The sequence below is a fragment of the Ranitomeya imitator genome, chromosome 3 (assembly GCF_032444005.1).
Source record: "Ranitomeya imitator isolate aRanImi1 chromosome 3, aRanImi1.pri, whole genome shotgun sequence".
NCBI lineage: Eukaryota > Metazoa > Chordata > Amphibia > Anura > Dendrobatidae > Ranitomeya > Ranitomeya imitator.
In genome coordinates, this window is record NC_091284.1 from 539,826,393 (window position 1) to 539,843,669 (window position 17,277).

Here is a 17,277-nt window from a genome sequence, read left to right on the forward strand (position 1 = left end):
ATTGGTCGCGTCGGCTGGGCGCGACCAATCAGTGATATTGCCGCGGAATGCCGGCGCAACCAATCAGTGATATTGGCGTGGGATTTAAATCCCGCTTTGCTGATTGATTGGTCGCGCCAGCTGGTGCGACCAATCAGCAACATTGGCATGGGATCTAATGTTAAAAATAATTAAAAAGATAAAAAATTATATATTCTCCTTCCGGATCCAGCTCAGGCCTTTCCCTTTCCTTGCGACGCTCCGGTGACTGTTCCATGCATTGCGGTCTTGCGAGATGATGACGTAGCGGTCTCGTGACATCTTGGGACCGGAGCGTCGCGAGGAGCATTGGTAAATACCTCAGCTGGATCCGGTGGGCCGACGGAAGGTGAGTATATAACTATTTTTTATTTTAATTCTTTAACTTTTTTAACAGAGATATGGTGCCCACATTGCTATATACTACGTGGCCTGTGCTAGATACTGTGTGGGCTGTTATATACTACATCTCTGTGCTATATACTATGCTGCTGGGCAATATACTACGTGGCTGGACAATATACTACGTGGCTGGGCAATATACTACGTGGCTGTGCTATATACTACGTGGCTGGGTAATATACTACGTGGGCTCTGCTATGTACTACGTGGGATGTGATATATACTACCTTGGCTGTGATATATACTACGTGGCTGTGCTATATACTATATGGGCTGTGTTATACACTACGTGGCTTTGCTATATACTACATGGGCAGTGCTACATACTATATGGCCTGTGCTATATACTATGTGGCCTGTGCTATATACTACGTGGGCTGTTCTATATACTAGGTGGCTGTGCTATATACTATGTGGCTGTGCTATATACTGCATGGGCTGTGTTATATACTACGTGGCTGTGCTATATACTACATGGCTGTGCTATATACTCCGTGGCTGGGCAATATACTACGTGGGCTGTGCTATATACTATGTGGCTGGGCAGTATACTATGTGGCTGTTTTATATACTACGTGACTCTGCTATATACCATGTGGCTGTGTTCTATACTACATGGGCTGTGTTATATACTATGTGGCTGTGCTATATACTACATGGCTGTGCTATATAGTACGTGGCTGGGCGATATACTACGTGGGCTGTGCTATTTACTATGTGGGCTGTGCTATCTACTATGTGGCTGGGCAATATCCTATGTGGCTGTGTTATATACTACGTGGGCTGTGTTATAAACTAAGTGGCTGTGCTATATACTACATGGGCTGTGAATATATTACGTGGCTGGGCAATATACTACGTGTCTGTGCTATACACTGTGTGCAGAATTATTAGGCAAGTTGTATTTTGATCACATGATACTTTTATACATTTTGTCCTACTCCAAGCTGTTCAGGCTTGAGAGCCAACTACCAATTAAGCAAATCAGGTGATGTTCATCTCTGTAATGAGGAGAGGTGTTGTCTAATGACATCAAAACCCTATATAAGGTGTGCTTAATTATTAGGCAACTTCCTTTCCTTTGGCAAAATGGGTCAGAAGAGAGATTTGACGTGCTCTGAAAAGTCCAAAATTGTGAGATGTCTTGCAGAGGGATGCAGCAGTCTTGAAATTGCCAAACTTTTGAAGCGCAATCACCGAACAATCAAGCGATTCATGACAAATAGCTAACAGGGTCGCAAGAAGCGTGTTGGGTAAAAAAGGCGCAAAATAACTGCCCATGAATTGAGGAAAATCAAGTGTGAAGCTGCCAAGATGTCATTTGCCACCAGTTTTGCCATATTTCAAAGCTGCAACATTACTGGAGTAACTAAAAGCACAAGGTGTGCGATACTCAGGGACATGGCCAAGGTAAGGAAGGCTGAAAAATTACCACCTTTGAACAAGAAAGTCTTAGTTAATCATCACCGGTTAACGGTGTTTTTCAGAGTCCATGACAGCACCACGGAGAGAGGGGATCCACCCTTCAGGAACAGGAAACCTACAGATACATAAGAGCGGCACCTCTCCCATGCATCAGTTGGTTTACAGAGCACAAGAGGACCACCAAGGTTAATGACATAATTTATATATATAACAATATTACAACTTAACTATCCACCATGAGTGGACTATATAAAAAAAGGGAAGAGGTGTACACCCAGAACTTAAGAAGACGGGAGGGTATGTACGGGTGCTGTCATGGACTCCGAAAAACACCGTTAACCGATGAGTAAACTAAGACTTTATCGGTCATCCATGACAGCACCATGGAGAGAATTACAGAGAGTAACTATTTAGGGAGGGACTACAGCTTGCAGCACCCTTACACCAAAAGAGAGGTCCGAGGAACCACCCAGGTTCAATCTATAATGGTTATAGAAAGTGTTTGAAGAAGACCAAGTAGCAGCCTTCCATATTTGGTCAATCGACACCTCTAACCTCTCCGCCCACGAGGCAGCCATAGCTCTAGTGGAATGCGCTCTTAGACCTTCAGGCGCCGGCTTGCCCTTTGAGACGTATGCCAGCGAGGTAGCCTCCTTGATCCACCTAGATAGCGTAGATTTTGATACTCTATGACCTTTCCTGCTACCCTGATAGGACACGAATAAGGCTTTATCTATCTTCCAAGGATCAGTCACTGCTAGATACTCTAGGATACATCTTAGATCTAGAGTGTGTAAGTTCCTTTCTTTATCATTAGTAGGATTAGGGAGGAAAGATGGAAGAACTATCTCCTGTGTTCTATGGAATCTAGACACTACTTTAGGAAGATATGCTGGATCAGGGGAAAGTATCACTCTATCATCTCTAAGTTGCATGTAAGGGGAAAGCCTGGATAATGCCTGGATGTCGCCTACCCTACGAGCTGACGTTAGGGCCACAAGGAAGGCTACTTTAAGAGATAGGTTTTTAATAGAAGCCGAAGAAATTGGCTCAAATGGAGCTTCTGTCATGGCCGTGAGGACTAAGTTTAAGTCCCACGGCATGGCCTTATTCTTCACCATTGCACTAGACCGTTTTGTCGCTTTGATGAATCTGCTGACCCAGTAATTTTCAGAAATGTTGCAGCCAAAGAGGGCCCCTAAGGCTGACACCTGTACTTTAAGAGTATTTGGGGATAACCCCATATCCAACCCCTTTTGCAAGAACTCCAAAATCTGGTCTATTGGTGTTGATTGACCAGCTACTACCCCCGAGTTTTGAAGAAATCTTTTCCAGATCCTGACAAATTTTTGTGGTGATTATTTTTATGCTCTTCAGCAGAGTGTTAATCAGGCCCGGAGAAAAACCTCTATCTCTTAACAGCGACCGCTCAAAATCCACGCCGTCAGACGAAGGCCAACCGCCCGAGGATGGTAGACTGGGCCCTGGGATAGGAGATCTGGGATGTCTGGTAAGACCCATTGGTCGGATATTGACATGGTCCTGAGGCATGAACTATAAGGCAATTACTATAACTCTGACCTTGTCCTTCCTGATTTTCCTCACCACCAGAGAAAGTAGAGACAGGGGAGGAAAGGCGTAAGCTAGCCTGAATTTCCAGTCTATGAGGAGGATGTCTACTGACAGAGGATTTTCTCTGGGCTTCAGAGAGCAGAATTTTGTCACTTTTCTGTTTTCTTTTGTGGCAAAAAGATCTACCTCCGGTTGACCCCATCTTTCCACAATGAGATTGAAGATAGCGTTGTTTAGTGACCATTCTGGCTGCCTCAAGGTGTTGTGGCTTAAGAAATCTGCCGTAGTATTTTCTATTCCTCTTATGTGAAGAATAGTGTTGAGCATTCCGATACCGCAAGTATCGGGTATCGGCCGATACTTGCGGTATCGGAATTCCGATACCGAGTTCCGATACTTTTGTGGTATCGGGAATCGGTATCGGATCCATATTAATGTGTAAAATAAAGAATTAAAATAAAAAAAATTGATATGCTCACCTCTCCAGAGGCCCCTGGACATCACTGTTGGTAACCGGCAGCCTTCTTTGTTTAAAATGAGCGCGTTTAGGGACTTCCATGACGTCACGGCTTCTGATTGGTCGCGTGCCGCTCATGTGACCGCCACGCGACCAATCAGAAGCTGCGACGTCATTCTCAGGTCCTAAACTCCTCATTCTAGGAATTTAGGACCTGAGAATGACGTCGCGGCTTCTGATTGGTCGCGTGGCGGTCACATGAGCGGCACGCGACCAATCAGAAGCCGCGACGTCATTCTCAGGTCCTAAACGCGTTCATTTTAAGCAAAGAAGGCTGCCGGTTACCAGCGGTTATGTCCAGGGGCCTCCGGAGAGGTAATTATATCAATGTTTTTTATTTTAATTCTTTATTTTACACATTAATATGGATCCCAGGGCCTGAAGGAGAGTTTCCTCTCCTTCAAACCCTGGGAACCATCAGGATACCTTCTGATACTTGGTGTCCCATTGACTTGTATTGGTATCGGTATCGGCGATATCCGATACTTTTCGGGTATCGGCCGATACTATCCGATACCGATACTTTCAAGTATCGGACGGTATCGCTCAACACTAGTGAAGAGCTGTCAACGAGAGAAAGTGCTGCTCTGCTAGCTGGAATAGACGATTTGCCACTTTCATCAGAGATTTGGAATTGGTTCCGCCTTGATGATTGATATATGCCACGGTGACCCGATTGTCGGACAATATCCGCACGTGGTGGCCCTGTAGACAGACAAGGAGTTTTTTAACTGCCTGCTCCACCGCCATTAACTCCTTCAAATTTGACGACATTTCCGTTTGAAGCTGGTCCCAAAGTCCCTGGATTATAATCTCACCCATGTGAGGCCCCCAACCAGAAGGGCTAGCATCTGTGGTGATTATACGAGTTACGTTATATTCCCAGGGAACCCCCGTGGATAGATCATTTCGGTCTAGCCACCATTCGAGGGATACAATAGTGTTTTGGGACAAGGTCAGCTGGCTCTCTAGGTAACCCCCCCAAATTTTTTGTTGTAATAACACCTCACTCTGAAGTATCCTTGTATGATACTGGGTCCATCGGACCACTGGAATGCAGGAAGAGAGAACCTAACAGAGACATCGCTCTTCTAAGGGACATGGTGGGGTTTTTAGAGGCGTTTAGCACTTGAAGGTGCAGGCGATCTATTTTTTCATGAGGCAAACGGCATTCCTGATCCTGGGAATCCAAGGTCAGGCCTAAAAATTGCTGCACTTTCATGGGCTGTAGCCGGGACTTTTTGACATTTAGTAACCATCCCAGACGCTCCAGGGCAGACATTACTTTTTGTAGTTGTTCTAAACAGTGCTCCTCTGTTTTACCTACGATAAGGAGATCGTCCAGGAAGGGGATTACCAGAATGTCAGACTCACGTAGGTGGGCCATTAAATCAGACATGACCTTAGTAAATACACGGGGGTGACCGATATACCAAAGGGGAGAGCCCTATAATGGAAATGTCAGACCACCCCATCTAACCGGACCGCTACCCTCGGGAATCTTTGGTGTCCTGCATAAATTGGGATATGGTAATAGGCGTCCTTTAAATCCAACACCACTATAAAACAGTTTTTAAACAGTAGTTTTATTGCAGTGTTAACAGTCTCCATTTTAAATGGTTGTATGGTCAGAAAATTGTTAAGGGCCCTAAGGTTGATAATAGTTCTGAAGGAACCGTCTGGTTTACGTATCAGGAATAGAGGAGAGTAGAATCCTCTACCACGTTCTCCTTCCGGAACCTCTGATAGGACTTTCTTACAGAGCAGGTCGTGAATTTCCGTTTCCAGGGCCATCTGTTCTGCTGCAGAGGACCTGAGAGGGGTAACCCTGAAGAAATTGTGAGGGATAGAGGAGAACTCTAGCCGCAGACCCGTAGCTATTATTCCCAAAATCCAATTGGTACTGGAAATTTTGAACCAGGCTGGTTAGAAGGCTGATAGTCTACCTCCCACCGGGGCGACTAGTCATTGGGGTGGCTTTTGATCACATGGGATGGCTCCTGACGTCCCCCACCTCCAAACATGAATCCAGTACCTCTTTTCTTTTTATCGTCCCATCTGCCCTGGTCCCTGGCCGGCCTTCTGCGAAAGAATCTTTTCCCTGTGAAGGGACGCCTATAAGAAGTGGTCGGTAGACTGGGAAATTTCTATTTCTCGTCACCGGCCTTCTCCAGTAGTTCGTCTAGGACCGGACCAAACAGGTATTCTCCTTCGCACGAGATAGAGCAAAGACGGGACCTGGCCTGATTGTCGCCGGGCCAACACTTCAGCCATAGGACCCCATTCGATAACTCTGCAGCCCTAGCTGCCATCCTTGCAGAATCTGCGGATGCGTCTGCGAGAAAAGCAGCGGCATTTTGGATTGTCGGTAGGGATTTTAATATGGATTCCCTAGAGGGTACATCTTCTAGATGAGACCCTATTTGGTCCAGCCAGACCATCATTGATCTGGCTGCACAAGTTGCAGCTACTGCAGGTCTTAGAGCACCAGTCGACATCTCCCAAGTCCCTTTAAGAAATGAGTCTGCTTTCTTATCAAGAGTATCTTTTAAGGAAGCCATGTCATCGAAGGGAATAGAGGATTTCTTAGAAGATTTAGCCACCGCTGCGTCTAATTTTGGTGCTTTATACCACGTGTTCACCAAGGGGTCGTCAAAGGGATATCTCCGCTTAAAAGCCGGTGGTAGGGAGCCCTTTTTTTGGCTTTTTCCACTCCTTATTCTTTACTTTACCAGCGCACTTTTTCCCATAAGCAAAAAACATAGGGAAAGACTGCATCAGGGCACGTTCACGAAGATCTCTTACCCAGGCAGCAGCGGTAGGTACCGGATTACTGGGGGAACGAACCAGATCCTTCAGTCTAGAAGAAAGTCCTGCGACTGGGCTGATCACTGCGTCCACGGGTCTTCGGCTGGGAATTAGCATGGGACCTTTCCGAGGTTCTGTCCTGCTCCTGCTCCAGCAGACCGACGGGAGCTTCTGGCTCATCCATTGCTGCAGATGGGCCCTTTAGCAGCCCCGCAGCCTTCTGTGCGGCTATATGTAGCCCTTCCCCCGGATCCGGAATGTCAGCAGGTGTGTGGCCAGCGGTACCGCCCCCTCCTCGTGTGGCTGCCATTCCCCCTATAGCCTCCGACCACCCCCCACGCCGCCGCCATCACTGCACGTGGCTGGAGCACAGCAGCACCAGCCGCAGAAGCCGGCTGGCATCCGACTTCCGGTTTAGGCCCTGCCCCCCGCCGCCTCACTTCCGGTGCAGGAAAGAGCGCACAGGGACGCATATTGAGGTCGAGGCCCGACCCCAGGCGACTGAGTCCAGTGCCGCCGGCCAACCCCGCCGCACACCACCATGCCGAGCACAGCGAACCGGATGACAGACGGCCGCAGGATCTGCTGAGGCACCAGGCAGGCTGAACAGACCCCAGGGGGAGGAAAATACTCACCGATGCTGGTCTCTAGAGACGGACATCCCCCAGACTCCACTCCGCCTGCTCCACTCACTGTCGTGGAGCCCTACCCGGACCCACCGTGGCGCTTCCAGGGACCACACTACCCGAGGTAGGAGACCACCTCGCTACCTGTGTCGGACAGCAGGCCTGGGTATTCTCAGATGAAAAAATGTAGAAATCTGTAGGGCATCCTGTCATCCAGGAACAGGAAACGAATCGATGTTTGGGAGAGGTGCCTCCCTTATGTATCTGTAGGTTTCCTGTTCCTGAAGGGCGGATCCCCTCTCTCCATGGTGCGGTCATGGTCGACCGATAAACATAAGATTAAATGTCAAGACTGTGCCAAGAAATATCTTAAGACAGACTTTTCAAAGATTATATGGACTGATGAAATGAGAGTGACTCTTGATGAGCCAGAGGCTAGATCAGTAAAGGGTAGAGAACTCCACTCCAACTCAGACACCAGCAAGGTGGAGGTGGGGTACTGGTATGGGCTGGTATCATCAAAGATGAACTTATGGGACCTTTTCGGGTTGAGGATGGAGTGAAGACTTACTGCCGGTTTCTGGAAGACAACTTATTCAAGCAGTGGTGCAGGAAGAAGTCGGTATCGTTCAAGAAAAACATGATTTTCATGCAGGACAGTGCTCCATCACATGCCTCCAAGTACTTCACAGCGTGGCTGGCCAGTAAAGGTCTCAAAGAAGAAAAAACAATGACATGGCCCCCTTGTTCACCTGATCTGAACCCCATAGAGAACCTGTGGTCCCTCAAAATGTGAGACCTACAGGGACGGAAAACAGTACACCTCTCGGAACAGTGTTTTGGAGGCTGTTGTGGCTGCTGCACGCAATGTTGATCGTAAACAGATCAAGCAACTGAATCTATGGATAGAAGGCTGCTGAGTGTCGTCATAAAGAAAGATGGCTATATTGGCCACTAGTTTTTTGGGGGGGGTTGTTTTTGCATGTCAGAAATCTTTATTTCTAAATTTTGTGCAGTTATATTGGTTTACCTGGTGAAAATAAACAAGTGAGATGGGAATATATTTGTTTTTTATTAAGTTGCCTAATAATTCTGGACAGTAATAGTTACCTGCACAAACAGATATCCTCCTAAGACAGCCAAATCTAAAAAAAAAAGCACTCCAACTTCCAAAAACATTAAGCTTTGATATTTATGAGTCTTTTGGGTTCATTGAGAACATAGTTGTTGATCAATAATAAAAATAATCCTCTAAAATACAACTTGCCTCATAATTCTGCACACAGTGTATACTACGGGGCTGTGCTATATACTACATTGCTGGGTTATATACTACATGGGCTATGCCAGGGGTCACCAACTCCAGGCCTCGAGGGCCGCCAACAGTGCAGGTTTTCAGGATTTCTTTAGTATTGCATCGGTGGTAATGTGATCATCTGCACAGGTGATGATTCCAACCCCTGTGCAATACTAAGGAAATCCTGAAAACCTGCACTGTTGGCGGCCCTCGAGGCCTGGAGTTGGGGACCACTGGGCTATGCTATATACTACGTGGGCAGTGTTATATGCTACTTGGCTGTGCTATATTTCTCTGCTATATCTGTGCATCATGAATCATGGTATGTGTTAATGAGGGGGGCCCACTGGGGCCCTCAAAAACCTGGGGCCCTCAAAAACCTGGAGCCGGCCCTGGCTTCACTGATTGGTCATGCCCGATCGCGAACAATCAGTGACAGGCGCAGTCAGCCCGCAAATTGGCGCGGAATTTGAACCACGCTTTGCAAATTGGTCGCGGCCGGCCAGCCGAATCCTGGGTATAAATTGCATTATTCTGAAAACTTCATAAATAAACTACATACATATTCTAGAATACCCGATGCATTAGAATTGGGCCACCATCTGGTTGTTTTTATATTTTGAGAGATAGGACTATCCTGAATGCGGCAATACTCCTTTTTTGATCTTTTAATCTCTATTTTCAAAGGAGATTTGATCTGAACTGTTTTTTGTTTATTTTTTATTTTTTTTACTTTTTATTGTTCTTTTTAGCCGCTGCAGGTGCTCTAGGCAGGGATGTCAGAATCTCAGTCTTCTTTAAAACCCGACCTGATATTGTTAGAGGCAGGTTCTGGCTGTAATACTCAGCCATCACCTTCTGCTGGTTATTGGACAGGCTTGCTGCCGACCCTGCTCCATACACCCTTTCCAAGTTGCACCATATAAAAATGGCGCATATCATGAAGGGGTTAAAGGGAAAAAAAACTAGTTTTAATAAAATCACCATTTTATCAGAAAGAATTATTAGAGTTCTAGTAAACCTGCTACCAGGCAGACAGGCATATGCATTATCTCTTTATAACCCAGGTCCCCTCACTAATTTGCAGTTTTCTGACTATGCACTGTGTACGCAGAAAGCTGAGAAATCAGTGGTGTGGGCAGGGTTATACAAAGCTCAGCATTTAGAGAACTGGTAGATCTACAGCAGATAAAACCGTGATTATATCAAAATCACAGCAATCAGCCCAGTAAGTGATACATTACTGGATTCTGGTTCTGTGCCCCTATATTGTGCGGTTCTCAGATGGGGTAGCAAAAATCTGTTTCATTTCACGCGACTACTTATCTCGAACTAACAGCATAACCTCCATATGAAAACAGAAAGGAGTAATCTTCACTAATGGTGGAAAACCTAGTAATTCTTCAACTGGTTAACACTGCCTTATTTTATAAAATCAATTGTTCTTAAAAATATACTTTTAAATTACATTTATAAAATTAGTTTATAAGAATCACACTTACCAAGATCCAGGTGGATTGCTGGTACAAACGAATTGAGGAAGAACATAAAGATGACAAATCCCAAAACAGCCAAACATTTAATTAGAAGAATCTTGTCTGTAATCCTATGCTGTTTCCAAAGATTAAAACAAATGAATGAACATTAAAACAGGCTCGTTTTCATTGAACTTCCATCTGTGGCTAAGAAAAGTTCTGAATATATACATTACGTCATACTATTTAATCATTATTGGCGTACTGTAAGAAATGCTATAAAAATGTGATGTAATCAATAATACGTACTCTTTTCTGAAGTTCTTGAATGTTTGTTTCCCAGTTTTTGTCTTCTTGTGAGATTTGCCTAAGAACCAATGTATGAATTACAAATTAAAGCAGTTACTAGGTTAAAGTACACTGTGAACTTTTTACTTTAAAAAAAGCAACGCTTAAATGTGTTTTTCTCAATTCCTTTGAATGGGTGAGAAACACTGCATGAACGCTGATAATTGAAATCCTGCAAAGTTATAATGGCTCAATTCACAAGGAAAAAATAAGTAGCATATGTAGGAGACTTCAGAAATCTCACCCACTGTGCTGGTACTGTAAAGAGTCAGAATTTTGTGCCTTGGAAGGAACTCTCTGAAACAATCCTGCAAAAACACCATGTGTGGACATATCCTAAGGGTGAAATCCAACAGTGCAGATTTTGTTGTAGAAAAACTGTTCAGAAAACTTCATCTATTTCTCTGTATGGGCGATATTTTATTAATGGGACAATTGCAGACATTCCTGCAAGAATATCTGCAGCAAATGACTGCTCACACAGTGACAAAGTGACAAGTTTTGGTTTGGCAAATACCAGGAGAATGTTCTCTTCCAGACTACACTGGGACAGCTGTAAAATTATTATGGAGGAAAGATTTTGCTATGCGGCTTTTTTTTCTGCCGTTGGCTTAGGATTCTTTGTTCCAAGGAAGAAAATCATAATGCTTTAATATACTAGGGCATTTTGAACCATTGTATTCTTCCCATTCTGTAGGCACATTTTGGAGGAAGACTCTTTTCTGGCATAGAAGAACTTGACGGGTCATGGTACCCTGTCCTCAACCCTATTGAACATTCTTGGGCTTCTTTTTATTTTTCACGAAACAGAACAGTGTTCTTCTAGGAAGGACTTCTAAAAGATTTTGGATGCTGTATATGGGAATTTTTGCTCATTCATCCAGAAGGGTGGAATCTGTTTAAGCTGGATCGCGGTAAATTAATCCGTAATAATGCTTAGGGATTTAGAAGGGTAGGTCATAAAAGCTCTTGGTTGTGTAATGTGTAGGTGCCTCAATATTTGTATCCATGTAGTGTACAAGGTAAATAAACACAATTATATAATATCTGGAAGACATAACCCCATAATATTCTTAATCATATATGGAAACATACTTTTGAAAAGTTCTAAGCTTCTTCCTCAGCAAACACTCCAATGTCAAAACTTTTTGCATTAGGAGACATTTGACTGCAGTCTCTTCACGACTAGCAGGATTAATTCTCTGTGCAGTCAACTTCCAAACATGAATTTCATGTTTCATCTCTGCAATCACAAATACACAGTCATTTAGACCTGCCACATAAAAATATATTGTTCAACACAATGTTGAGTAACAATACAAGTCAGGAGTGTAAGCTAATAATTTTTGGGGATCCCAGTAGACCTTTCAGGATAAATAAAATGCCCTTACATGACTAGAAGTAATCAAAATAACCTATAAGCTCCTTAGGGCCTGTTCTTTGACTTCATTAGGTCATGTTCACTGTACCGGTAGTGTAAAAAAAATTAGGTGCAAAAGTTTGAGGCTTGACACATGAACAGTCATTAACGATGAAACACGTAAAGGGTTACTGTATCATCTCAGTACAATAACTTCCCTTTAGACGTCCGTTTAATCCAATTTCTTTAAAACAAATATAATACAATATACAGACATGAAATGCAACTAGATGATAACATTGTTCTTTTAGTCAACTCAGGTTCATTCTAATTCTTGCCTTGATTCCCAAAACATAAAATGTTGTGTCATGTACTTCACTGTAGCAATCTCCTTAAAATGGTTTTCTAGTTTTCAGTAAATAAAACCTAATCTTAGGCCTCTTGCACATGGCTGAGCTTTTGACAGTGGCTTGCGAAGTCCCCTGGAGCTTATCATTTCTGTTGTAGCATTCTCAATTGGGTGACATTGTGGGAACACAGAGGATTCTACTGGTGCATTGTATGAAGCGTGTCATGCCAAGAGTTTAAACTTTTGGATTTTAAAGAAATCCATCAGAAAGCAATGTTTATATAGATGAGAGGCACAGAGGTGCACAATGTAGATATCATAGAACAACGGCACTCAGATTGACATATTGACGAATAGGTTCCCAATTCTGTATACTATTGCAATAAGAAAAAATCAATCAATAATGAACAAATCCCATACTTTAAGTTTGATGGAAAAAATCTTCAAACTTTCTGCTGTTTGCAAAAAACAATAAAGCAAATAGCTCAATATTACAAGTAATGACAAGAGATGAGGGGATCTTTTGAAATTTTAATTTGCCGGCTTTGCCAAATTTTCCCTCAAAATTTGACTATGCAAATAAATTTGCACAAATCACAAATAAAATCAGCGAATTGCCTGGAAAATGTCTGTAGATCACCAAGTTCCTCTTGGAGTCAAAAGGACATATTTTGTGCTCTGTAATACAAACACAGGATTTTTTATCTTTAAATGACTATCAGACTAAATAAAACCATATGGCAATTGTATAAATGCCAATGAAATGCTTCCCCTGGACGAAGCATTTCATTGCAAAACGCGCGTCGGGTGTGGTGGGTCTCCAGGAGCGCTCCTTAGGTAATTATTATTACTTCATACACTTGTATTCACTTTGTCATTTATTTATTTGCATGTTTGTACATGGTCACTTGGCACAACTATATGTTATGTTTTGCATTATGATATAATTTGCCACTATATTTGGAGTCTGTCGCCTTGGATAGCCCACCTCTTCTACCTGTGCTGTGGTTTTTTACCTGTTACTGTTTACCATTTTTAAAACCATTATTAATAAAGTATATATGGATTTTATTGGCCCTGTGTGAAGGATGTTTTCTTCGGTGTTTGTAGCGGTTATTCCCTTCATGGTGTATATATAGGATACATAAAGGTGTTTTCTGATTTATAGGCCAGAAAGGTTGTAGTTTTGTTTCATTTAGCAGAAGTTTAAAATTGCTGTAGCTTATTTTACAGTATATTGGAGTACACTTCTCCTGGCTCAGTAGATGTGTACATCTTGGAGTTTGCATATTGGATTTAGTATGCGCCTTAATGTGCTAACCTCTGCTTGCTACAATCAAATCTTGCAGGTCTTTTGTGCCTTTTCAGGATTATGGAGCAGTTCTGTGTTTATTTGTCCATAAAGTGTAGCAAGTATCATTTAACTTTTGAATTTGCCACCTATGATTCCACCTTTAGCCATCAGTTCATTGCTTTGGCCATCTTTTTACATCCTTTTCCTTGTCTGTAAAAATCTCTTTGGGCCACTCTCACTCTTAACATTCAAATAATATTTCTGTACTCAAAGCCACTGCCTATTAGGAATGGGCTTCAAGCGCTGCACCTAGTATCTAGCTATGCATAATGTTTGCAAAAGATTATAATGACCTCAGCCTTTTTGATAAAAGGGGCTGCCGAGTCTAGACTAATACATTTGCTGTCACTCTGACTGTAGACTTCTGAATCCCCAAGTGCATGCACTATGTCGGGCGAGGATTTACCAGTTTCTGAGCTAGGAACGGTGGTGATGTAGGAGTTATGTATACTCCCAGCCAGAGTCCATCTAGCTAGCATGGTCTCGCTCCATATGGAGCAAGGCCGCGCCCACTATTCGGGCTCTGACCAGGAGTATGTATAATGCAGACATACCCTCCAGTCCTGGATTACAAACTGGCCAATCCCTGCAGCACACAGTGCATGCGTTTGGGGAAAATCAAGTCTTCAGGTATAAACAGTGACTGCAGACTTATCAATTTAGACAGGACAACCCCTTTAAGTATTAAAATCACTTAGCATTAAGGTGTTGAACAGTTTGTCAACTGCAGTATTCAATAAAAGCATCATGTGTTGAAATAGAATTAAACAAGTGTTATATTAGTCTGGGAGAGTAATTTCGATTGCTGTGTTCATTGGTTTATATTGCTCCTGCTTGATTTTTCCTTTTGCAAACAGCAAAAAATATGCAAATTTTGCTAATAAACCTAACCTTGCAATGGACATTCAATAATTTTGAGTGCAAATATACTGCACAACCAGTTGAATTTGCGCAGTGTTTTATTTATATGGCATGTCAGATTTTGTATGAACGTTTGGAATGTTGCAACAGGGTGTGATGACAAAGCTTGCAGAATGTAGAACTAGTGTGGAACAGGCACTGCGAATGGTGCTCTGACATTTTTTATTATATAGCCAAATACTGTGGTCTTCTACGTTCTGTGTCCTTAACTATCAAGAGCTTGATGAAAGACACAAAATCTAATATACAGTTTATGAACAAAAGAAAATTGGTTCAAATTCAAATGTAATTTTATTTTTGCTGGATGAAGAATAGCATGCAATATCTTAATGCTTATTGAAAGGATATTGCAACTTTTTACTATGAAAAGCCACCAAAACATGCAAAATGTTCACCCATATTGATTAATTTGGCTCATAATGAACCCTCTACCCCCAATCACAAATGATTTACTGGGGCCCAAGTGTAAAAATTGAGGGGTCAGTCCTGGATACTTTTCAGTTTTAACAAACCCTTTTGTAAAGAAATATACAATTGGCCTTGTAAAAAAAAAATACTCAAGGTTAAAACATTGAACCTAAAAATTCAGAAATCAGCAAATGTTAGAAAAGCAATTTGATTTTCCTGTAACTGATACAGCAGTTTTTGATTGCTAATCAGAAAATATCTAGCTGCAAATGTTTTTGTTGATTGAAGATGATTGTAGTTGCTTTGCCATACTTTTCAGCAATGAACACACCTGTTTTTCAGTAACCCTACTGTTCTGCATCTAAATGAAATATCTCCTTGTCTCAGATTATGGAAATTATTTAAGCTATACAGAAAAATATATAAAAGTCACTAAAACACTGTCAAGCAAAAAATGACACCTTAAGCTATACTCGAAACATTTTAAGACTTAAAGGACTAGCATTATATGCAGAAATAATTATCTTGTTGTTACAAAATAATTTTATTAGCTGGCTATACCAAAAACAAATAAGGCAGTATCAAAGGGCTTGACATTTTAAGTAATGCTGATGGCTACACTGTCAAATGTTTGTTTGTCTACCCCATCTGCACAAATTCTGTGCATTTCCACTGTAAATTTTGCTGCAATCATTGTTTTTATAAATGAACGTGCTGACGTGTCAATGAGCCCAAATTTATGAAGTAACCTATAAATATAGATTATAGCAGCAAGTGATTAGCCTTAAAGACTGTTTAATGGTTAAAGTGGTTCTCCACGAATGTAATGAAATGGTCCCAGTCAAGCAGCCCATCCTAGTCACATGGCTGGACAGGTTGCATCCTAAATAATTAATGGTCCCCAGACCTGTGTCTCAACTATCAGAAGACCATTATCGTAAGCACGCATACCAGAGCTAACAAAAAAGTGTGACAGAAGAAGAAATAAATCTTCTCGACTCATTGACTGCATATGGAAGACTGAGGCTGGAGACAAAAATTACTTTGACCTTAGTCAGTTGAGTAGAAGATTTATTCCTTCTGTTACACCCTTCCCCAAGTAGCTCTGGCACATATGACTGCAATAGTGGTCATGACACACAGGTCTCTGTAGCGGTGTTTCTGCAGACTGCAGTCCTTCCTCACACATGACTAAGGCGGCCTACCATTTGAATTACATGACGGGCCATTTTTTATATTCTTGGAGAAATCCTTTAACTTATAATAATATTTCTCATTTATCATTACATTTTGGGAACACCAGTGGAGCAATAAAACCCTAGTCACATGAAGGATTTACTTACTGCCTATGAGAATAGGTTTGCAAAGACAGTAATAGCTGAAACTGACTGATATCAATAAGTAACATTATTGCAGTTGACACTGGTCTTCAAACTTAAGACCATTTTTGACTGAAGAACTATCCTAGCTATATTATATAATAGACACCTTGGTTCTGCCATTAATTCGTACTCCATTAGTAGTTTTTTCTTTTGTGAATGTGCATAGAATCTAGTATGTAGTAGTGAACTGAATCGATTCAAAGCAAAAATCTACTCATTGGCTTACCAACAATTTCACTGGGCTCCTTATTGTAAAGTTTTTTGTTCCAATACAAGATTCTTAGAAATGGGAAAGATACAAGTAGAACCAGACTGATGCCTATGAACATATGTCCTGTGAATCCAGCAAAGTCCAATCCCTAGGCAAAATAAATCATTCATTAAAAATGTTTATTAAAGAAGTCTCCACATTGAACAAGAACAATATTAAACACATGAATAAAAAATTATGCCTGAAGATTACATTACTACTTGACATTTTCACCTGCAATTCGTAGTTTGTGAATACAGCCTAAGTCCTTATAGTGTATTAAGAAGAACTTATTACCCATCATCAGGATAGGTGATAACTTCTAGATTGGTAGTAATATCTCTGCTGAGACTCCCACTGATTACCAGAATAGGGCACTTTTGTTCCACATCTGAAGTGGCAGTGCACATGCTCTACTTCCGTGTCATCCAGTCTCCTTTGGGACAATTGTAGAAAGACTAACACGTTGCTCTGCTTTCTCCATCAGTCAAGTAGAGAATTAATGCAGGAGAGGTTGAGTATGTGCACCGCTGCTCCAGTCAGACGGAGGAAAAAAATGCCCCATTTTTATGATCAGTGGGCATCTTTTCAGTCTGAACCTAGAATTTGTCTTGTCCTATTGATAATTGATAGCTTCTTGCAACTGAAATACCACATTAAGCCTTGAATGTAGCTTTTTGTTACAGTAGAAAAACAAAAAAATACTGTATAATATAAAGATCTATACATCTTCAAAGCGCAAGTGTGGGTACGGTCTTAATAATC

General features: G+C 42.0%; 1 protein-coding gene across 3 annotated transcripts in view; it reads right to left on the bottom strand.

Annotated features, from left to right (window-relative positions):
• Nucleotides 1-17,277, bottom strand: part of OCA2 (OCA2 melanosomal transmembrane protein) — an 809,946-nt gene that overhangs the window by 167,077 nt on the left and 625,592 nt on the right. For all 3 annotated transcript variants that reach the window (XM_069757832.1, XM_069757833.1, XM_069757834.1), the window contains 4 exons: nucleotides 16,489-16,621; nucleotides 11,584-11,731; nucleotides 10,450-10,507; nucleotides 10,168-10,276 (listed from right to left, as the gene is read on the bottom strand). In XM_069757832.1, the coding sequence (XP_069613933.1) occupies nucleotides 10,168-10,276; nucleotides 10,450-10,507; nucleotides 11,584-11,731; nucleotides 16,489-16,621 (448 nt within the window). The remainder of the gene's footprint in view (nucleotides 1-10,167; nucleotides 10,277-10,449; nucleotides 10,508-11,583; nucleotides 11,732-16,488; nucleotides 16,622-17,277) is intronic.